At 54.3% G+C, this 21,795-nt stretch overlaps 1 protein-coding gene and 2 non-coding genes across 6 annotated transcripts in view; all 3 read right to left on the bottom strand.

The window, feature by feature from the left end:
- Positions 1–21,067, bottom strand: part of TRPV2 (transient receptor potential cation channel subfamily V member 2) — a 21,756-nt gene extending 689 nt beyond the window's left edge. The window contains exons 1-18 of one of the 4 annotated variants that reach the window (XM_046675555.1): positions 20,593–21,067; positions 18,813–19,122; positions 16,499–16,632; positions 15,037–15,330; positions 14,114–14,412; positions 12,294–12,467; positions 11,740–11,895; positions 11,052–11,150; positions 10,153–10,223; positions 9,462–9,627; positions 7,706–7,772; positions 7,262–7,599; positions 6,172–6,299; positions 5,239–5,318; positions 1,483–3,580; positions 1,201–1,249; positions 648–723; positions 33–111 (exon numbers count right to left, since the gene is read on the bottom strand). In XM_046675555.1, coding sequence (XP_046531511.1) covers positions 3,486–3,580; positions 5,239–5,318; positions 6,172–6,299; positions 7,262–7,599; positions 7,706–7,772; positions 9,462–9,627; positions 10,153–10,223; positions 11,052–11,150; positions 11,740–11,895; positions 12,294–12,467; positions 14,114–14,412; positions 15,037–15,330; positions 16,499–16,632; positions 18,813–19,012 — 2,301 coding nt within the window. In that variant the 5' untranslated portion in view covers positions 19,013–19,122; positions 20,593–21,067 and the 3' untranslated portion in view covers positions 33–111; positions 648–723; positions 1,201–1,249; positions 1,483–3,485. Of the gene's footprint in view, positions 1–32; positions 112–647; positions 724–1,200; positions 1,250–1,482; positions 3,581–5,238; positions 5,319–6,171; positions 6,300–7,261; positions 7,600–7,705; positions 7,773–9,461; positions 9,628–10,152; positions 10,224–11,051; positions 11,151–11,739; positions 11,896–12,293; positions 12,468–14,113; positions 14,413–15,036; positions 15,331–16,498; positions 16,633–18,812; positions 19,123–20,592 lie in introns of those variants that run through there. The other 3 variants (XM_046675556.1, XM_046675557.1, XM_046675558.1) reach the window with 3 other exon arrangements.
- Positions 805–875, bottom strand: LOC124247981 (small nucleolar RNA SNORD49). Its single transcript, XR_006890870.1, has one exon. It is a non-coding gene; the product is annotated as a small nucleolar RNA SNORD49 (small nucleolar RNA).
- On the bottom strand, positions 1,332–1,399 carry LOC124247982 (small nucleolar RNA SNORD49). The gene has a single exon (XR_006890871.1). It is a non-coding gene; the product is annotated as a small nucleolar RNA SNORD49 (small nucleolar RNA).
- Positions 21,068–21,795: the final 728 nt, after the last annotated feature.

Genomic DNA, 21,795 nt, shown 5'->3' with positions numbered 1-21,795 from the left:
GGGATAGGGTCATTGTCCAGATCAAAGCTTACCTTTTTCTTGGGCTGAGCTGCTGCTGCCACTGGCTTTAAAACTCTGCACTGCTAATCACCACTCTTCAGCACTCAAAACCTGGGGGAATGAATGAAGGCACCCCAGACAGACAACAGATGCCAAAGGCGTAAGAGTCAGTTCTGATAACAGCCTCAACCACAAATTTACAAACTTAAGTCTATCCTAACAAGAGTCCTTAAAAACTTTTTGGAGGTGCTTTTTGGTAAACTAAGCCATAAGCCTTCAAGTCCTAACTGGCTTCTTTGGGTATTGTAACCTCCATTCAATCACATTTTACGTATCACAAACCTACAGCTACAATTTTCAAGGACGAGGAAAACTCCCAGCTCAGCAGATAGGCAATTTGCTCAAGATTATACAGTCATGAGGTAAAAAGCAACTCCTGCATTCGCCTTGCACTCTGTTCCACTGCCACCATGAACCAAAAGCAGTGTCTCTGGGATATTGTCAATAAAGGTCAAGGACTACACTGATACAAGGTATTCGGTTAACCAGACCAAATTGCCAATGTCTAACCTAACAGTGGTTTCACATGATTCAACTCAACAGGTAGGCGTACTCCATCACTAACTTATGCATAGACCAAAGCTTACCTCATAGCAGGCCATCGCGCCTCACTCCAATACGCAGCTGTTGGTCATCAGTGTCAACCCTTCACTAATTTGCAACCTGGGTGAATACAAAAATTAAGGGTCAGTTCAGACCAACTTATTTTTGCGCACCAGCAACTGGTGAGGATTTGTTGACTGCAGTCAGCCAGGAATTGTTATCGTCAGTTATCGCTTCTGACGGCACTTCCTATTAGTGATTTCATCAGAGCAGTCAAGCACCTCACCACTCCCCAGCAGTACCGCTCCAGAGGCCCGGACATTTCTCGGAATTAAACTAAAATTGCCTTAAAAGCAACCAGGAGACATTTTAACGAAGTTTGTTTCTGAATATAGCTGCGGCTTAAGTACAGTTCTAGGTTTGGAGCAGCCATCCCCAATCTCTATTTGAGGTTCCACCCTGTGCAATGAGGTGGTGTATAATTATGTTAAATGCATAAAAACTGTAAGTTTAAATTAGGCAATTTCAGCGCACTTACGGCAACAAAATCGATACAATTAAATTACGTATTAAACCCTACCTAGACTAAGAACTTACCCCAGGGTGCAATGCTGCTCCCATTCATAGTCAGCAGCGGGTCTGCCATCTGAAACACGAAGGAATGATGCGTTTTAGGGCAGATTCTGGCAGTCACGTTCAAGTGAACAGTCGAGATCTCAACAGACTGCGGTCAGACAGGCATGAAAGTCGTCAGCTATCGCATCTGACGGCACTTCCTAATAGTATCATCAGGACAGTCAAGCAAGTCTTCCTCGTGGGCCCAGTACAACCGCCCCCTCGCGCAGCGCCCTAGGTGCATGCAAGCAGACCCCCACTCACCCAGTTCTCTCGGGGTTGCGCACTCCCCGCGGAAGGCCTGGGGAACAGAGGCCCGGCCTTTCAGGACCTCGGCTCCCGAGAGAGCGGCAGCCCCTCCGAAAACACACGTGGTCCATGAGGCCCGGCGCAGCGCAGCCGTGCGAGACGCTCGATCCCGGCCACGGCGCCGCCTCGAAGCCCACGTGGGCGCAGGCGCCGCGAGACGCGCCGTTACAGAGTCGCCCTCGCTCTCCAAGCGAGCTTCCCGAAAACATCTTTCTAGAAACTAGAAAGACTAACTCATTGGCCTCGCCACCAGCCACTAGCGCCCGACACACACACGCTACCCCTAACACAACTGTAACAGAAAGGTCGCTTCAGCTGCGTCCCAGGCCCTTAAGGGCCTGGAACATTCCATTCCTCATAGAAGGGGGGTGGTGCTGGCAAAGACTCACGGGAACCTCCAGCACATTTAACGGACAGACTCCGCCTCACCACCCAAGGACACCCCCTCCTTTAGAGCCCATGGTCTCTTCCAGAGCCCCGGGAATTCTGGGTCACGAGGCGCCTGGCGTGGTCCAGGGCGCCTGCGCAGGCCTTCGGCATGGTTGCCGGGATGTTGTCCCGCCCACGCTGCTCAGCTCTGGGGTCTTGAGCAAATTGGTTGGCGTTTGTGAGCTTCCGATTGCTCATCTGGTACGTGGGGATATCGGCCCCACGGGAGGTTGTTGTGAGGATCCCATGATATAACACTTGAAACCGTGCAGAGCTTGCCGCGCAGTAAGCATTCATAAATAGCAGCTAGCCCTAATTCTAAGAAGCGTTGCCAGTCTATTCTCTCCCCACAACTATTTCAAGATATCCACAGAGCCTCTCAAACCCCTGCCGCGTTTACAGCTCTCCTTCACTCCTCTAGAATGGCCGCTAAGGAGGGAGCAGACGTCTTATCTGGATCCACTTCCGTCCTCCCCTCCCCTTCTCTCCTGATTCTTCAGGACTCCTCCCTCCGTGCCCCTATCTCACCAGGCACGGAAACGTCTCCTCTGCGAATGTTTTCCTTTCAGCATATGAACATGCTCAGATCTTTCCCACTGAAAAAATATTCAATCCATGAATACACATTTTATAAACGCACATTACACCCAGGGAGACCAATTCATTTTGGCTGGAGAAAACTGGAAAAGGTATAGTGAGACAACTTTTGAGCTGGTTTTGGAATTTGAAGGATTTTAACGGGGGCGGGGATCTAGTAAGAGGCAAATCAAGGGGTCAGATACATATGAGGTCCATAAGTCTCCGTGAAGAATTTAATGAAAGTGAGAAGGAGAGCATGGAAGGCAGCAGGGGTGTTGGGGAAGAAGTGTCTGGAACGCTTGGGTCAAACCGTGGAGGGCTGGCGATGCCAGCTAGGGCATCCTGGAGGCACTAGGGGAACGTCTTAAGCCTTCAGTGCACAGGGGTAACATATTTCCTATCTGTCTTAGGAAGGAGCCTCTGGCTGCCCTGCAGAGAACAGCTTGGAGCGGTGGGACTGAGCGGGCAACCCGGAAGGGAGAGAAAGCAACAATGCAGAGCCTGAACTAAGCCGAGGAGCTTTGAGAGACATCTTGGAGGTGGCTTTAAAGGGTGTCTGGAAGCTGTGGGAGAGGGAGGAGAGATGGCTGTGCTTGCCGGTGTCCACCACCATACGTCTGCCATGACAGCGAGCACAGCAACTCGGCCAGCTGCCTGTACCCAGGAAGAGGACCTGAGGCTAGGGGCGGCAGATGAGGGTCTTCTTTGCCCAGATGAGGGCAGTAGGGGCCCAGCCCCAGACTCCGACCTGTGTTCACAGGGACATGCAGCCAGCCCAAGATGTCAACCGGCCCAAGGGCCCAGTATCTTTGCTCAACTATTGTTTCCAGGAGAATTAGTCATGAGAAAATATTTATTTATAGTTGCCACCGAAATTCCCCAGATTCAGCAGGTAGGGCTGGAAAAATTCCCTGGCTCTGTCCTGCCGGCCTGCTGGTGTGTTTGGGCCATCAGTGGGACTCCAGGAGCTGGAGGGGCAGCTGATCTCCCTCCGAGGCACTCTCCTCCCCTGGTTGGGAGGTCAGGGCTGGGTTCTTCATGGTACCTGTAAACGGGATGAAGAGCACTGTGGCTTGGCCCTTGGGGTGTGTCTCCAGGAGGCAGGCCCCAGGGAAGCAGGAGGAGGCCACAGCCACGAAAGCACATCACACCTTGTGGACAGCAGGTGAACCTGGAGTCCCCCGCAGTCCCTCTCCCTCCCTCCACAGGCGTTTCCTGAACCCTTGCCATGTGCCAGTCAGGGGCCTCCTCCCAGGAGCTTAAAGTCACTGGAGGTGACAGGCTTTTGTGTTAGAAACCAGAACATCTGAGACTTGCTGAAGAGCCAGAGGGAAGTGAGAGTTAGGTGCTCAGGGAGCTCAGAGGAGAGAGGGACCCAGCCTCTAGAGGAGGTGGCGGATTTGGAGCAGGAAGGGCACTTCCAACAGAGACGAGCCAAGGAAAGCAAAGAACAGGAGCACTGTAGAGGGACCGGCTGTCACGTGGAGGGAGGTGTGGGAATGGGGTGGACAAGAGCTTTGGGCCTTGACCTCATGCTGAGGAGTGTGGCCTTCCAGGCATTGGGAGGCGTTGTATAGTGTGGGCCATGTGTGATTTTTGTCTACCTTAGAGGGACTGGAGTGATAAGTGTGGAGCAGAAAGACTTGTCTGAAGGTCTGGGTACAGGCTGAGCCGCCATGCAGTGGTGCAGAAGTGGGAGAAACGAGGGGCAGGGCAGAGGGGTGAGTGGCTGCCTGGGAGGTCCCGAGGATACTCAGCACCAAGTTGGGGGTGTGGGCAGAGACCCTCAAGGCCTCCTGCCTGGGTGAGAAGGGCATGGGATTACACACATGTTATCTGGTAGGGCAGCCCCATGGCTGTTCCCATTGGGGATGTCCAGTTAGAGGCCCCAGCAGGCAGTGGGATATGGGGTTGGGGTGTGGAATGCTTGGGGCAAGGTGACTTTCAGAGTCTTGACATTGAAGTGATGGAGTGGAAGGACTCTGTTGAAGGGAGACACAAAGAGAGGGTAGGCAGGAAACCTATCAGTTTGTGAGGGCCAAGGTCAGAGCCCCGGCAGCATGGGAAACCAGCAGGCTTCAGAGCAGGCCAGAGGAGCCTCCCTACACAGGGGGTCCTAGGTGGTTGTTGTGGGGAGACGTCAGGGCCACAAGCAGAAGCAAGTGGAGTCTGTCGGAAGAGAATGAGAAAGGAGAGGAAGAGAGCGCCAGAGACTTGAGGTGAGACTCCTGAAGGTTCCAGAAAGGGCATGCTGTGGAGAGGGCTAATCCTTGGCACATGCTTCTGGGTGGGACAAGGGAGTCAGTCTTGGTGGGAGGCAGCAGGGTGGAGAGAGGAGGGGCTGTGGCCACACTAGAATGGAGACGATGCAGGCCGTGAGGTACAGAAAGGCGTAGGAAGTGGCTTCTCTTCCGAGGTGTGGGGGCTGGGGGCTTATGTAGTGCAGGGCATAGGCTGGGCTGGAGGAGGCACTGACAGCCTGGGAAGTTTTCTAGGTGATTGACTGCCCGAAAGCAGACCAGGGAAGAGGCGAGGGTGGAAGTAAAAGGAGAGGAGCACCATCTTAAAGGGGGGTGGTCCCTTTAAATGAGTGGAACTGAGGTGTGGCCATGGAGGAGGTCCTGCCTGACTCCCCGCAGCTGTGTGGCCAAGCAGACGCACACGCACGTGCACACGCACACTCTCCAGGGCAGGGCTACTCACCAGCGCCGCTTGACCCTGATGGCTCTTCACACACTGTAGGCAGCGTCTGCTCCCATGCAGCCCAGTTCACTTCCTCCACCCTGAGGGCAACAGAGCAGCTCTGAGGCTCCAGGAAGCCAACGGTACAGCCTGCTGTGCCCCAGAAGAGGGGCCCAGCCCCCTAGGGGGGTGGACACAGGGACAGCAAGGAGGATGGGGCTTCTCTGCCCTTCTCCACAGGACGCTGGGCCAGCCACCATCCCACCTGAGCCCTGTTCTTGCAGCTACCAGACTGTTGCCCCCTGGGCCAGGCGAATGCTGAGTTGCCCTGGACATCTAGAGAAGAGTTTAGATCAAGTGTGTCTTTGTGTTCCTGGGTTCTGGGGCCCTTTGGTGGCTGCCCCACATGCCTGAGTCTCTCTCCTCTCCTTGCTCAACTGCCATCTCAGGAAAGTGTGTTTCTGGCTGTGCTTTAGTCACCAGGTTCTCCTCCCATGGAAGAGTTTGTTCTCCAGGGAAGGGCTCTAGCCTCCATAGTCAGCTTGGGGGAGTTGGGAGGGCAGAGCAGACCAGCAAGGGCAAGGCTAGTTTGCTGTAACCTGAGGGTCTCTCGAGCTTCTTGGCCTCCTAACTGTACCCTATTTCAGACCAGACCTGGTAGTAGGGACCACCAGGCAGGGACCTTCACTTTAAGCCAGTGGGACAGGCAGATGGCCAGATAGCCAGAGTGACAGGCAGTGGTAGCCCCAGACCTATGAAGTCCAGCATCCCTGACCTCACCTGCCCAGGGCGGAGTCCCCAGGTGCTCCTAGGCCCTGCCTTTCCCACCAGACCTTGCTCCTGGTAGCCACCCCTGGCTTTCAGGAGAGGAAGGCTGGCCTGTACCAGGCAGACTCTAGGGATCCCTGGGTCAGCAAGGCCCCTAGGCTGCCCTCCCCTGCCCCCGTCACTCACCTGAAGCACCAGCGCTCGTCAGGGCTACCGTCCGGCCTGGTGCCAACGGTCAGCAACACACCTGCTCGCTGCTTCTTCCTCCTGCACCACCAGTAACCTTTCTCCATCTCCAGGACAGAGATGGCTTTCTGGGGACAAAGGACACATCAGACAGAACAGCCAGGAAGATGCACCACAGCACCTTACAGTATAACCCAAAGTCTGCTAAGCACATAGACTTGAATCTGGCTCCAACATTTGATTAGTGGTACGATGCCTTCAACCCCTCTGACCTCAGTTTCCCCGCTTATAGATGGATGGTTGCTGAGAAGTCAGCACGTCACGAGTGCTCAACAGTTACTTGCTATTGCATGGGTATGGGTTCCAGAGTTCCACACCCCGAGGTACAGAACTTCATTTGCTCTACCCCACACATATATGTGCCTGCCCACTGGCACACGAGCAAGTTAGGTGGGGCACAGAAATTTCCAGGGGAGGACATGGAGGCTCAGAGAAAGTAAGGGCCTTGCCCAAGGTCAGCAGTGACTTGGTGACACAGTCCAGCCTCCTGGGCAAGACTCTCCTTGCACCAACTGCCCAGACTCACACCCAGCCCTCCTCCAGTTGAGAAGCAGCTACTGCTTCTACCATAGGCACGTGTCACATCAGCCCCTCTGCTCCCCCAGCTCTCAGACTGGGCCAGCCCCAGGATCGCACATCCTGCCTGCCTCGCCACCAAACTGACCCCATTTAACATACAATCAACACAGAATGGGAGCTGCGTGAGGGCAAGGACTTTGTCTTGCTCTCTGTTATGTATTTAGCACCTACAGCTGAGCCTAGCCCCATAGTAGACACTCAGGAAATACTTACTGATAATGACAATGATGGTTACTAACACACTGAGCCCACTATGGGCTAGGCACTGTCCTAAGAGCTTTAGATCTATGAGCTCATTCGATCCTCACATCAACCCTATGGAGGAAGGAATGGCTGAGGGAGACCTCAGTAAGGGCCGGGACCTGCTTGGGAGGCCCAGCTCAGCCGGGACCTGCACGCTCCTCACTGGGCCCAGAACTTGGGGAGGGAGAGGGGAGCCTCCCTGTGACACCTGCAGCTTCCAGATGCTCCAGCTGTCGGTGGCCACGCTGTTGACGGTCTCGCTCATGAGGGCGATGAGCATGTTGAGCAGCAGGATGTAGGTGAGCAGCACGTAGGCCAGCAGGAGCAGCAGCACCACCCCCCGGAAGCGCAGCTGGTCCTGGAAGGCCAGCTCGCCCATGCCAATGGTGAATTTGAAGAGCTCCAAGGAGGCGTCCAGGATGCCCCTGTATGGGGCCGTGCTGCCCTCCTCATCATGCTGTCCCGCCCCGGACTGCACTGCCTCTGTGACATTGGGGCCTGTGGGGACCTGGGGAACCCAGGCCTCCCGGCTGAGGCTCACCAGGGCTGTGGGAGGGAAGAAGGGGAGTCCTCAGCCTGAGGAGGCCTGCAGGTAGCTTTGAGGGTGTACAGGGTGGGCAAGGGGTGGGTGGGGCCAAAGGGGAGCCTTTACCTACAGCGAAGCCGAAAAGGAAGACTAAGTAGACCAGAAGGAAGCGGAGCAGGTCCCGCAGGATGACCTAGAACACATGTGACCAGGAGCCAGGTGGGTGGCTGGGCCACTGGGCATGATGCCAGACCCCTGCCTCGCCCTGAGCATGGTTCCCATGTACACACCCCCCCACACACAAACATGTGCAGACACAGCCCCTGTGGAGCCACACTGAGCAGACGAGTCTTTAAAAAGTCTACGTCAGATCACCTTATTTTCCTGCTTAAAACCCTCCAAGGTCAGAAATTAAACACAGAATTGCCATATGATCCAGCAACTCCATGTCTGGGTATATACCCAAAAGATTGAAAGCAGGGACTCAAAGGGATATTTGTACACCCATGTTCATAGCAGCATTATTCACAGTAGCCAGAAGGTGGAAAAACCCCAAGTGTCCATCAATGGATGAATGGATAAACAAAATGTGGTATATACATACAATGGAATATTATTCAGCCTTGAAAAGGAAGGGAATGCTGAGACATGCTACAACATGGATGAACCTTGAGGACATTATGCTGAGTGAAATGAGCTAGACATAAAGGGACAAACACTGTATGATTCACTTATGTGAGGTATCTAGAGGTGTCAGATTCATAGAGACAGAAAGTAGAATGGTGGGTGCCAGGGGCTAGGGAGAGGAGGATGGGAAGTTAGTGTTGAGTGGGGACAGAATTTCAGTTTGGGAAGATGAAAAAGTTCTGGAGATGGATGGTGGTGATGGTTGCACAACAATGTGAATACACGTGATGTCACTGAACTGTGCACTTAAAAATGGTTAAAATGGTAAATTTTGTTACATATATTTTACCACAAGTTAAAACAAAAAAAAGGGAAAAATCCTTCAGGGGCCTCAAGACCCCTCCCCATTGCCAACAAAGCCCCCCGCCCCCCCCCTTCCCCCCAGCTTCCCCTCCCTCACCCTCGCCAGCCTTCTCACTCTGGCCCAAGCACTCCCGGCTTTTTCTGGCTCCTGGCCTTTGCTGTTCCCTTTCCCTCAAATGTTCCCTTTGCCTTCTTCCTTGAGTCTAGGTGGCTGAATCATTCTTTCAGGTGTCAAACGCCACCTCTCCAGAGAGGCCTCCCACACCATCCTATCTAAAGCATCCTCTGCCCCAGTCATTCTCCATCACACTCTCCTATGGATTTCCTCCACAGAATTTAGCAGTCTGTAAGGTTCTCATTTGTTAGTGTTTTCATTCCCTCCACTTGAATGTCAGCTTCAGGAGAACGAAGACTTGTCTATTTTGTTAGTGAACAAATAGTGTATTCCCAACACTTAGAACAGGGCCTGGCCCATACATAGTGCACACTTCCTAAACATTTGTGGAATAAATAAATGAACGCAGACACATACATATGCCCAGATGTCCCAGGGCACAGGCATACAGATGAGCTTATGTGCATAGTCTCTGCTCCTCTGGTGTGCAAGGATGCACATGCTCCCATGGGGACACTTGCAAACATACATATGTGCATGTGTTTGCTTGCCTGTGCAGAGCACAGATCCCTGAGAGCAGGTGTCTACACACCCATACTCCTGCTTACATTCAGCAACTGTGGGTGCATGGTGCACAGGCAGACGTGCTCATGTTCTCCTCTACCCAGATTAGCTGTGGAGGAAGGCACCTGCCTGCTGAGGCCAAAAGGAGTCCCGCTGGAGTATGGTGTCCAGCCCTGCCCAGTCTGACCGCACGAGGGCCACCCTGTCTCTCACCTTCTGGATCATGACACTGTAGATGCCTGTGTGCTGCAAGCCGCGTGTATAGTAAAGCAGGTTCAGCCAGCCCAGCACCAGCGAGGACACAAGCAGGGGCAGGTACCACTCGACGGCCAGGAAACACAGCACCTGGGACAGCACTGTGAGCAGGGCCTGGACCAGGCTGTGGGGGGCAGGCCAGGGTCAGCTTATAGGCCACTTGGCAAGGCCCCCTAGCCTCCACTGGCCAGTGCTGACCACCACCACCTCTCCCACACAGTCTGATGGATGAGAAGTTCTCTGTTTATGTGGGGCTGGACCCAGTCAGGTCCTGACCTCCATCTTGGGCAGGGTATTTAACTCCTGTGGGCCTCAGTTCCCTTGCCTATAAAATGGGGTGACGGTAGTAACGCCTGACTCATAGAGCGATAACAAGGATTCACTGACACATGACATATAGAGTTCATGCTCCATTGGTGCATAGCAAGGGCTCAGTAAATGTCACTCTCACCACCATGATCTACAAGGATGGGAGCATGGACAGCCAAGTCTGGATAGCCCCAGACTCCTGAGTCTGGCCTGCACTCTGGCCCTAGGCACCAGGAACTCCCTGGTCCCAGGCCCTCGCCTGCAAAGGCAGCCTGGTGCCCTCTGCCACACCTGCCTCTCCCAGGCTTGAGACGGAGAGGAAGAGTAAGGTCTCACGTACAAGAGAATTTCAAAGTAGCTGTCCATGAATGAGATCCAGATGAACAGACGGCGCCTCCAGAAGTACCACAGCTGCAGGGGAAGGAGGGGGACAGGGGTGGAAAATTTGCTCTCCAGGCAAAACTCGGCCCTGCTGCCTTCAAGAACTAGGCCCCGGCCCCCTGTCACGCTCCCTGCCTGCTGGCCTGGCCATGTGGAAGCCTGGCCAGGACCACCTGGGGGACTCAGGCAGCAGCTCTGACTTTTGAGGGGAGCTCATGAATCCTGCTGATAGCTGAGAAAGCTTTGGACCTTGCTTCCAAAAAGTGCAGCCCTCTAGAGACACCCAGACAATGCCAGAGGCCTCCTGTGGATCCAAACGAAGAACTCATGCACTACATGTGGTGACCGGAGAGCTTTTTTCCCTCCCAGGGACCACCCTGTACTCCAGTCAACCTGGATTTGGTGCCCGAGTTCTGCCCACTCTGAGAGTCTCAATGTCACAGTGCTCAGCCTAACACATTTTCAACTGAAGAGGCCCTGCTGCAGGGGTGGGACTGAGACCTACCTGCCCCCACCCGTCTGTGCTCCCCAAGTGAGGAATGCCCCAGCCAAGGGACCTGGAGCGGGGGCTTCCAGCTTGATTCCCAGGGAGGAGAGCTGGCACTGGCAAGGAGTCAAAGGAGCCATTTGCTACTCCATGGGTACCCCAGAAAGCACAGCAGGGAGGGTATCCAGCCCCAGAAGGCAAGGCCAGAGCCCACGGCCCTCAACTGCCCTGAGGCTGGAGGGGGTGGGACTGGGTATGGGATTCAGTTTCCCCATAAATGAAGAGATGATGGTTAACTCACTCTAAGGCTCCTTGTAGCAGAATTCTAGGTTTGCTTCTGGGTGGGGTGGGGGGATGAGAGGAGCCCTCACCTGGCCCACGAGGAGGTAGACCCCCCCAAGCAGGATCAGGATGTGGCCCAGGAGCAGCATGGAGTTTCCGGCTGTCACTTTCATGGGGGAGAAGGCCTGCTGAAGAGACACTCGGGTAGGACCTGGGTCGCCTCCCAACAGTTCCCCCTTAGAGAGAGAGAGCCGAGGGCCCATTCTAAGCCTGAGCTGTGGAAAGGCCACTCCGAGCAGCAGAGGGAACATGAGCTCCAGGGCAGGATTCCAGTCTATTGAGAGGCATGCTGTGTAGTGGTTGTGAGCGTGGGGTCTGGTGCCAGGCTGCCTGGGTTCAGATCTCATCTCCACCACTTACAGCCTGTGTGACCCTGGATAAGATACTTAACGTCTGTGTGCCTCTCTTCCCTCAACTGTAAACTGGGGATGATAGCAGTTCATCACCTCAGAGGGTTTTTGTGAGCATTAATTAAATAAATTAACACATCAATCACTTAGAATACTTTCTCACATATGGTGTGTTCTCAGTAAGTAATAACTATTATTGTTGTTATTACAGTGCTGGCTTCCACACTACCACCAGCTGTGTAAGAGTTGGGCATGTCCCTCAGGCAGTCAAAGTCTCCTGTTACCATTTGCAAGGGGGGGGTGGTAATCCCTGCCCCATCTTCCTCCAGGACGCCTCCCCCAGGATGCGCCCTCTCCCCGGGCTTACCTTCTCCAGGGCAGGCTGGTGATAGGCAACAGCAGTGAAGATGAACATGTAGATCAAGTAACACAGGAAGTTGAGGAAGAACCTGGGGATAAGCAGGTCCCATTTCGCCTGCAGCAGTTTGTTCAGCGGCTCCAAAACCACCATTCGGTGTCGGTGCTGGGGTAGAATGTGAGAGCCAGGGGGACATTCAACAAGTAGATATGGGGGTCCTTTCATGCCAGGCTCAATGCAAGTGCTGAAGGGAAAGGACGGGGAGCCCCCAACGGCCCCTCCCCACCCGCCTCCACCCCATGGCTATGGAGTGACCAGGGCCTCTCCCTCCAGTCCAGAGCGGGTGCTGGTCGACAGGCTCTCAGTGGTTGCCACCAGGACCCTGGCATTATCCTCTTGTCGGGTGGGACTGGTGTGTAGAATGAGTGTGGGCCCAGCAGCTGGGGCCACACACCCCTGGCACAGGAACAGGGCAGGTGTTGGCCAGCAGACAACCCGGAACTATGGGTCTTGCAGGGAGTTCTGCCAGGCCCCTATGCATATCCCCACCCTGGCAGGCTCACCGGGCTTCTGCAATGAAAGGCGATGATCTCCAGCACTGAGTTCTCCTCCCAGCTGTCCACAGAGGCCAGGTCATACAGAGACACCCGGACAGGCCCGTAGCACCACTCAGTGAACTTGCGGGAAAGGGGCTGGCACGGCCCCGAGAACTCCCGCTGCAGGATGTGTCTGAAAATCTGCAGGGCGGGCCACATGAGCTTGGTCTGCTTGGCCACCTCCCAGCACTGACTGGAAGCCTGGGACACACTCAGTACCCTGCAGAGCTGCCCAGTGTCTGCAGAGCTGTGGCAGACACGTGCACACGCCCCGTACATGTTGGCCCCTGCATGTATAAACTCTTACATACATCCACACACACTCAGGCGCAGTGTAGACATTACCTCTCACATATGCCCGGCCAGCTTGGCTCTCCCTTCCCCACTCATGCTCCGAGGCCTCTTGCCTGGATTCCTCACGTGGCAGAGAGACCCCCAGCCCAGGGGTCCTTAAGGCCCCTTGAGATCAGAGGTTACTAGCTACACATGCATGTGTACTTCAGTGGTCAGAGTCCAGAGCTTTCAAGAGACTAGAAAGGGTCCCTAACTTGAACAGATTAAGAAGCAACTTGGTTCCACAAATGAGGAATTGGGGGACGGCAGGGCCAGATTGGGGACTGGCTTGCATAGGCCACACAGCCATGCCTCTAGACAACAAAGGAGGCTCCCACAGCCCAGGAACCTTGGAGGGCAGGAATAAAATAGTAAGACTTCTATTTATGTTTATTTTTATCTTAACATTTTTAAATCCCTGTGTTCTAAGCATGGGAGCCTGTGTAAACTGCACAGGTTGCACACCCATGAGGCCCCTCTGATAATAAGGATCAAACCAAGTGGGAAGCCATTTGGAAAAAAGTAGAGCCGGATCATGCTTACTCTTTGTACCAAAATAACTTCCAGATAAACCAAACGTTTAGGCATTAAAAATGAAACTGCAGGGGCTGGCCCCATGGCCGAGTGGTTAAGTTCGCCCACTGTGCTGCAGGCAGCCCAGTGTTTCATTGGTTTGAATCCTGGGCGCGGACATGGCACTGCTCATCAAACCACGCTGAGGCAGCATCCCACATTCCACAACTAGAAGGACCCACAACGAAGAATATACAACTATGTACTGGGGGGCTTTGGGGAGAAAAAGGAAAAAAATAAAATCTTTAAAAAAAAATGAAACTGCAAAGGTCTGGAAGAAAATATAGATATGGAATATATGTGTGTGTGTGTATACATACATACAAATATATAGTTATATATGTATATATATAACTTTGTAGAAGAAATTATGCAATAGCAAAACCAAGGAACCCTAAAGGAAAAGATAATTACACTTGTATACATAAAAATGTAAAAATTCTATATGGCAAAAAATACCCAAAAAAATGTCTTTTAATGTTGAACTGGGAGAAAATTTTGCAACTGTTCTAGTACACAAAATGCTAATATGTTCATTATAAAGAGCACTTACCAATCAATATGAAGAAAATGTAAGAGCAAATCTAACAGCAAAATAGGCAAAGGATAGGAAAAGACTATCTCCTAATAAAGAAACCCCGTGACTTAAAAGAAACCCCTGTATTTTATAATGTAACATATTAGTTCAGCAGTTCATATATAATTTATCAATAAACACACATATATTAGAGGTGCATGCTGAAAATGTTCTTACCAATTGGAACGTTCAATTGAAGAGTGGGGAGACCACTAATGTAGACCACCACCCCAGGCTCTTTCTGCAGAAATTTCAGGGTGAGTCCTGCTGGTTCCTGGAAAGGGGGGGGGGACCACCTGCTCACCTCGATTTTGCCCTCCTTAGCGGCCAGCTTCAGGGGCGTGAGGCCCTGCAGGTTGGGGATGTCCTCGAGCTGCACAGCAGGGCAGAGGCGGGCCCCAGCGCGGAGGAGCCCGTCATACATCCGGATCACCAGGGCGCTGTTCTCCTCCGAGTTGTCTGCGATCATCACCAAGGCATGCAGGGCCGTGTTGCCCAGCGAGTCGGCGGCCTGCAGGTTGGCGGGCTGGTGCGGGTTCTCCAGGAGGTAGGTCACGACATCCCACTGCTTGGTGCACGCGGCCAGAGACAGGGGCAGCTCACCTGGGGGCCGAGGGGGCAGCTTGGGTCTCAGGCCTCCCAGCTTCCATGTGCCTACTCCTTGTGCCCCTTGGACAGAAGGCCAGGCCTCCTCGAAGCAGGTCAGGCACCCACAGGCAAGGGTGGAACACTTGCTCGGGGTCCCAGGCCACACCTAGGACAGCTATGCCTTCGCCTGTGAGCTCTGGTAAAGGCAGCCGGCTCTGGCTCTGACCCAAAGGAGAGGGGACCAAAGCTCCTTACTGTCTAAGGGAGCAGACAGGGGCCAGCTACCAGGGTCCATGTCTCCCCTGCCTCTTTCTCTTTTCTTCAACAGAACCCAGGCCCACTGCCACCTGACATAAACACCCCTTTTTCAGGCCTTGTCTGGTCTAGTCTTGTCACATGCCAGTGCTAGCAGCCATTCCCCAGCCCTGGTCTGGGCTTGGGTGAGTGGTGACCCTCCTTGGCTAGACCAAGGATAAAACACCTCTTAAGACAAACTGCTTTTGCAGGCAGCCTAGTGGTTAGAAGCACAGGCATCAGGGTCAGACAAACCTGGATTTAAGAGCCAGCTCTGCTGTCCCTTAACCATGTGACCTTGGTCAAGATCTTACCCCCTCAATTTATCCAAGAGAGGCTCCTCACCGAAATAGAAGCAAGTCCCTTGGCTCTTTTTCTGGAAGAAGTGGCCACAGGCCCGGGCATGCACATCTGCCCCATTTTCCACCAGGAGCTTCACACACTGCAGGCTCCTCTTCTCGATGGCAATGTGCAGGGCACTGTGGCCTCGGTAGTACTCATCTGAGCACTGGGCGTTGACCAGGGGCCGGGGATTTCCAGAGTCCTTGTCAATCTGCAGCAGTGGCAGGATGCAGGCGTTGGCCCCGTCTCGAAGGTTCAGCACGGCCTTCATCAGGCACGTCTTCCCCGTAGAGCCCTCTGTGGGAGAAGGGGAGGGGAAAGGGTACTGGGGTGCTCAGGCCTGGAGTGGCTAGGCTGCCCGCCGGGCTATACAGTGAGCCCAGGCTCCAAAGTACCCCTTGGGAGGATAAAGAAAGATTGCCACACACGACTGGTGAGAGCACAGCTATGCTGCAGGGTAGTAAGGCTCCAGCCAACCAGCATTGAAATACCAACAGGTATGACTACAATTTCTGCCCTAGACATTAAGTTTCCAAGACATAATTCATCATATGTGCAACACTGTCTATATGAGAGCATTTGGAGTAGTATTTGTTAATTTGCTCCACCATTTAATGGCTCTGTGTCCTCAGGCAAGTCACTCGGCCTCTCTTAACCTCAGTTTTCCTCACTGTAAAATGGGACTATTCCGGGGTTATTGTAGGGATCAAATGCTTGGTACAAAGAGGGCCTGGCACACTGTATGTTGAGGCCAAAAACTACAAACAACGTAAATGGCCAAAAGGAATGAGTTAACTAAATTATGGTAAGTCCACACAATGGAAAACTCTGCAGTGGGTGAAGTGACTGAATTAGAGGTCTAATAGTGAAATGGAAAGTGTCACAAGATGTAGTAAGTGGGAAAAAAAGCACATTACAAATTAGTACAAATGACATGACCTCATTTACATAAATATATACCTAATGTAAACAGTTTGAAAAGATGTATCCCAAATTATTAACAAGGGTCCAGGATAACAGACTGTTTTTACTCCCAGCTTTATATATTTCATTACTATTTGAATCTTCTAGAATGTACAAATGTTATTTTTCTAACTGGCCCAAACAATTAAGATCTAAATTTAGATTTTGGGCAAAGAGTGCTCTGAGATGAGTAAAGTATATGGTATGTGTATTACATCTCAACAATGCTGTTATTTTAAAAAAAAGAAAAAGAAGAAGAAGAATGCATTGAGGATGCGCACAAGTATCCATCTGGCCGCTGCACTGGGCTGGGGGTGGCAGAGGTGGGCCGGGATCTTGTGGGGTGGCTGGAAGCGGGAGGCATAGGCACTACCGAAAGGGGGCAGAAGGTGTGCTAAGAACACTCCACCCCTTGGCTCTTGGCCACAGTCAAGGCTGCTCAGTGGCCCAGTCTGAGCACAGGCAGCAGGATGCCGCGGCTCTGGCCCACAGGACCGCCTACCTGTGTACTCTGAGTCCGTGAGGTACTTGCTGGTCCGGCGCAGATATTCTGGTAGCCCAGCCAGCTCCTCGGGGACACCCCGGGAGACCACGCTGAAGAGCCGGTCACGGTCAAAGCGGTTTGGGTCTGGCTGGCTGTAGGGGATGTGGTTAGTAACTGATGGCTGTAGAAGAGCCACAGGCCCCCTGGAAGCCCCCATCCCAGGAAGCCCTTTCAGGGAGTCGTGTGAGCGCCGTGCACCCCCAGGCTCGGGAGCCCTGTGAGAAACTTTCTGAGGGACTCTGCCTTCCCAGAACTGACTGAGGAGACTCCAAGTGCTCAGAGCCCCAGGAGGAGGAGGAGGAGCCTGTCCAGGGTACTAGTCCACAGCATCCCCACAACTCCCAGCATCGAAGATGTGTCTCAGCATCCGGTGCTGATCATTTGTTAAGTGCCTTGATGATCTCGCAACAGGCTCATGATCTCACAAGGTCTATTTCAGCGCAGGAACTAGCAATGGCTCTTGAGCTGGGGTCCAGGTCAGGATGGGGCTACAGGAGGTGCCCACAGACTGTTAGGGGCGGTATGCAACGCTGGCTTTGATGAAGGAATCAAGAAAAGCCCCTCATTCTCTCAGAAGCCATCTAATAATGGAATATCTGCACCTTCGACCCTCACTTCAGCCCTGGGGTCAAGAGTCACTATTTTCTCCATTAGACAAACAAGGAGATAAAGTAACTTGCTGAAAGTCACACACTGCAGAACTGGGGATCTCATGGGGGCTAACTCCAGACCCTGGCTCCTAACCCTCAAAGAGATTCTAGGCTGGGTAATCAGAGGTTTCTCAGAAACACACGGACCCAGCACTGAAAGCTATCAGCTGCCGCCGCTCACCGGTTTTACTGAGAAGTCACACTTCCGGGAAAGGCACCAGAAGGGGTCTTGTAGCTCTTCAGAATCTAGCAGGGTGTGGTGATCGGGAAGAGGCGGGTTACGGGATAGCCGCTCCTGGGCATGTCGTTATTCACAAAGGCCAGCTCACCCCTGGGGCAGGGTCCTGGCACCATGACCAGCAGATATGAAGGGACAGACAAATGGGGTGCTATTTGACTCTGAGTACCCTCAGTTCCCAGCTTCACATCTGCCGTGAAACAGGCCAACCAAGTAAGGGTTGGTGACACTCTGATGAGAGGGGAGATTGTAGGGATCAGTCATGTTTGAAGCCGTATCCTCATGACTGCTGGGGCCAGGCACTACTTCCTCAATACCAGGAAGCTGCGTGTCTGCCTGGCCTGGCCAGAAGCACCATCATCCGCCCAGCAGACCACGTGGCCACAACCCAACCGAGAGCTCTGCGGCTGACTAGGGAGCCCTGTGGGCAGTCCAGCCAGGAGAAGTGGTCATTTGGACAAAGCACTTCCTGTTGCAGGGTGGCATCATGCTTCTGGCGTAGGAAAGCCCAACAGAGGCACAGATTGAAGCACTGAATGGCAGTGAGGGGCCCATTCTGCCAGTCAGGCAGGCTACCCAGCTCCCAGAAGCTTCACACACATCCTCTCCTGCCCTGGTCTGAATCTGCCAGCAGTCCTCCAGCACAATCAGTACAGGGGGCTCTGGGCTAGGAGGCCAAGGCTGGCAGCCGTCTCTCAGGTGTGAGGAGGGAGGAAGGGGCTTCCCTGGCAGAGTCCCGCCTGGCTCACAGAGATTCTTCAGCCTCATATGTCAGACCTCACGCTCGGGGATGCCAGGTGCACCCCTACACACACCTGCAGGACCGGATGTCAGACTCACGGTGACAGTGGGATCACAGAGACTGAACTGGTAGAGATCACAGGAAAATTAAAGAGAAGATGACTCCCAGCAGAAGTGCCCCATCCTCAGTCCCCTGAGTCCACATCCCTCGGGAAACAAATTCAGCCCTGGAACAGAAGCCAGGAGCACCCGGGACATTTCCAGATGTCCCTGACTCTCTCCTTGGACTAGATGTGGATCCTGCTACCATCTGCCACAGAGACCTGTGACAGGGGTGTGGGCTGGGGCACAAACAAGGGGGTTGCAAGGGTCAGCTGAGTACTTGGAGCTGGGCCATGTCCCTTTGAAGAAGAACATGAGTTCAGAAAGCAGAAGGCCAAGAATGGGAAAGTTCCAGAAGGAGCAACCCCAGAGAGCAGAGCAGAGTTCAGCCTATCGGGCCCAGGAGCCATCAGAGCCAGACTGAGGACCCCGTAGGCTATGGGGAAGGGGCACTAAGGCTGGGCTGGGCCACTGAGTCTGACCAGGAATGCTCCACTGGAGGTGAGAGGTCCCAGGGCACCACCACCATTTGCTGCCTCACCTGGCACCTGCTCCCTTTCGGTACTTGAGGTTCACTTTGATCTGAGGGGAGAAGTTCCGGTCCTCGCCCTGGAATGGTGACTCCATGGGGGGTGGCCCATCCCCATGGCCCAATTTTCCTTTGTCCACCTTAGCATCCTCTTCTTGGACTTCATCCGATGTCTCAAGCCTGAAATCCAGAGGGCTGGGGGGCGAGGTCATCCTAACGGGTGGAGGCTGCTCTGTTCAGCTCCAAACTCTGTGGAAGCAGAGATGTCAGAGGCTCCTCCTTCCTTCCAGACTCAGGCTGGGATGGGAGGTCTGACTGGGGCCTGCAAAAAGAGAGGTTTAGAAGCTGAGAACAAGTAGACCCACTCACCTTGCAGAGCTCAGCCCAGCAGGAGGGGGAGCGAGAGAAGGGAGCAAGGCAGTGGGTGAGGAGAGGGCAGAAGGCTCCTGGCATGAGGATGACGGCATGCCCTGGAACAGGGAGGAACAGGGACCCAACGAGTCTGCTCTCTGACATTGTCCCACAGGAAGGGCCATGATAGTCCCTGACTTTCCTTTTGGGACTTCCTGATATCTGAGAGGCCACAGCCCCTAGTCCAGGGTAACAAACATTTGTGTTAACAGCACAACCCTTTCTCTACACAACATCTCGCCCAGTGGCCAATATTCACAACAGATAAAAGTGCAGTTGGGGGCGGGGCTCTCAATCTCTGACCACAGAGGAGTGCACTCTAGGGGAAACTGTTGGAAAACCCCTGGTCTATCAAACTCCTCATTTTGGTGCCAGGACAACTAAAGCTCAGAAAGGGGAAGCGACTTTCCCAAGGTCACAAGCTACTGGAAGAGCCTGGTCTAAAACCACCACACCTTACCATGATGTTCCTCTTCAGTTCTCAAAATCTTTTGGGGTCCAGCTATATTTTCAGTCTGGCTCATCTCTCAAGGCATCAAATGCCACCTCTCTGTGCCTTAGGGTCTCTAGAGGCTTCAGAATGGGGAGGAAGACCCCTCACTGGCTGCCCAAGGTCCCTCTGACAGGCAGCCCCACCTCAGGCCCTAGGCTGGGCTCTGGGAGCTCAGCTGACAGCACCATCTCACCCTCACGGGAGAACTGAAACCACAGCCCCTGTCACAAGGCAAGGGGTGAGCCCCTGGTGTGTGTGTGTGGGGAAGCCCCTGTGTGCCCCAGTGGGTAGGAGCAGAAAGAAGGAAAAAGAGTCAGAGATGGGTGGGGAGACAGCAGAGTGAGAGAGGAGGGCAGAGAGCAGAGAGGAGCAAGCCAAGGATGGGCAGTGGAAAGGGTGGGATGGGGGAAGGGCCTGGGCCCATCCTGTCCCTTCAGGCTCCCATAGCCCTGGGGACCTGGGTGTGGCATTTTCACAAGAAGCAGGGAAGGCCAGGACCCGCCTCACTGCCTCAGCTCGCAGTTTTGACCCATCTTTCTGCCCACACTGGGGCGTCCTTCCAGGGCCACACACCATTTAGCCCAGCTTATGTCTCCAACCCCCTCCCCACTCATTCTGCCTCCCTAGCTTCCCCGCCAGCCCACCACCCCCAAACCTCAGCAGCAACAGCTGTCTGTCCAGCCCCTAGCCCCCTCCTGGAGCCCCCACCCGCCCCTGGCGGAGGAGGAAGAGGTCTGGCAGCCCAGGTAGAGAGAGCCGGAGCCCCACGTAGACCCGGTCTCAGGGCTGGAGACGCAAGGAGCCCACTCAGGCTTCCCCGCCCCAAGCATGCACTGTCAGGTTCAGGGCCCGGACCCTCAGACGTCCCCGAATTGCCCACCTCCTTACCCGCACAGCTGGAGCAAGGGCGTGGCGGGCGCAGCTGCGGGCCGCTGGGTCCCCGGCCTCGGCGGGGCGGCGGGCGCTGCGGGAGGAAGTGAAGCCGGGAGGGCGGCGGACGCTGACAGCACGAGCCCGAGCCGCGGAACCTCCCAGGCTGCTCGGAGCCGCGGCCAGCAGGTCGCGCGCTCTCGGTGTTCCGCACCCTCAGTCCACCCGGCCAGCCGACATGGTGGGGAGCGAGGCTTGGCTCTCTCCTGTCAGGACAGGCTGGCCATCAGGGACTGACTGACCATCTGGACCACTGGCCACACCCTGCTCTCGGGGAGACACGCCCCGCCTCCCTACCCCCACTGTCTAGCCAGGGAGGCCCCAGATGGGAGTGGGGGCAACCCTTGGGTGCTGGGGCCTTGCCTCAAGTGAGAGCTGACGCGGGGTGGGGGATTCTTATCCCAATACACTGACTTCTATCCCACCCCCCAACCTTCCCCACCACAGCCTCCCAGCAGCCATGTGGCTCAGACTGGGAACTGACTGACCCATCACAGGGCAGAGAGCGCTGATATGGACGGCCCCCAGGGAGAGGAGAGGCTCAGTGCAGCACATGCCCCTGGGGATACACCTCGCCCACCCAACCAACAGTTTGAGGGGATTTCCCCATCTCCCGGCGCCTCCCCCTCACCCCCTAGTCCCCTAGCTAGGGGCCCTGGCACTACCAGACTCCCTCTAGTTAAAGACGCTTCCAGCACCAGCCGGTAGGGGGGGACATGGAGGCAGGCATGTACTGCGGATATCAGACGTCCACGCCCTGCCCAGGTCAGGACTCAACCTGGGGCTGGGGGACACAGTCAGCATCCAAATAGCCCTAGGACTCCTCCCTCTGCCCCACTCCCTCAAATCCAATTCATTAGCAAACCCTGCCCACTCCCCCTTTAACTTCCCAAACTTGTCTTTATCTCTGCCTGGTCCAAGCCGTTATCATCTCTCCCCTGGGAGATTGCAGCCACCTCCAGACTAGTCTCTCTCCTTCACTCTTGCCCCACCATCACCCTCATAATCTATTCTCCTTACAGCAACTAGAGTGATCTTTCAAAAATGAAAGCCAGATTGCCTCACTCCCTGGCTTAACACCCCCACTCCCAAACAATGGCTTCCCGTGGTGCTTAGAATAAAACGCAATCTCCGTACCAAACTCCTGTGCAGCCTGGGCGC

This window comes from Equus quagga, chromosome 11 (genome assembly GCF_021613505.1).
Source record: "Equus quagga isolate Etosha38 chromosome 11, UCLA_HA_Equagga_1.0, whole genome shotgun sequence".
Lineage (NCBI taxonomy): Eukaryota > Metazoa > Chordata > Mammalia > Perissodactyla > Equidae > Equus > Equus quagga.
The sequence above is the reverse complement of the archived record's forward strand: the minus strand, read 5'-3'. Positions and strand labels throughout refer to the sequence as shown.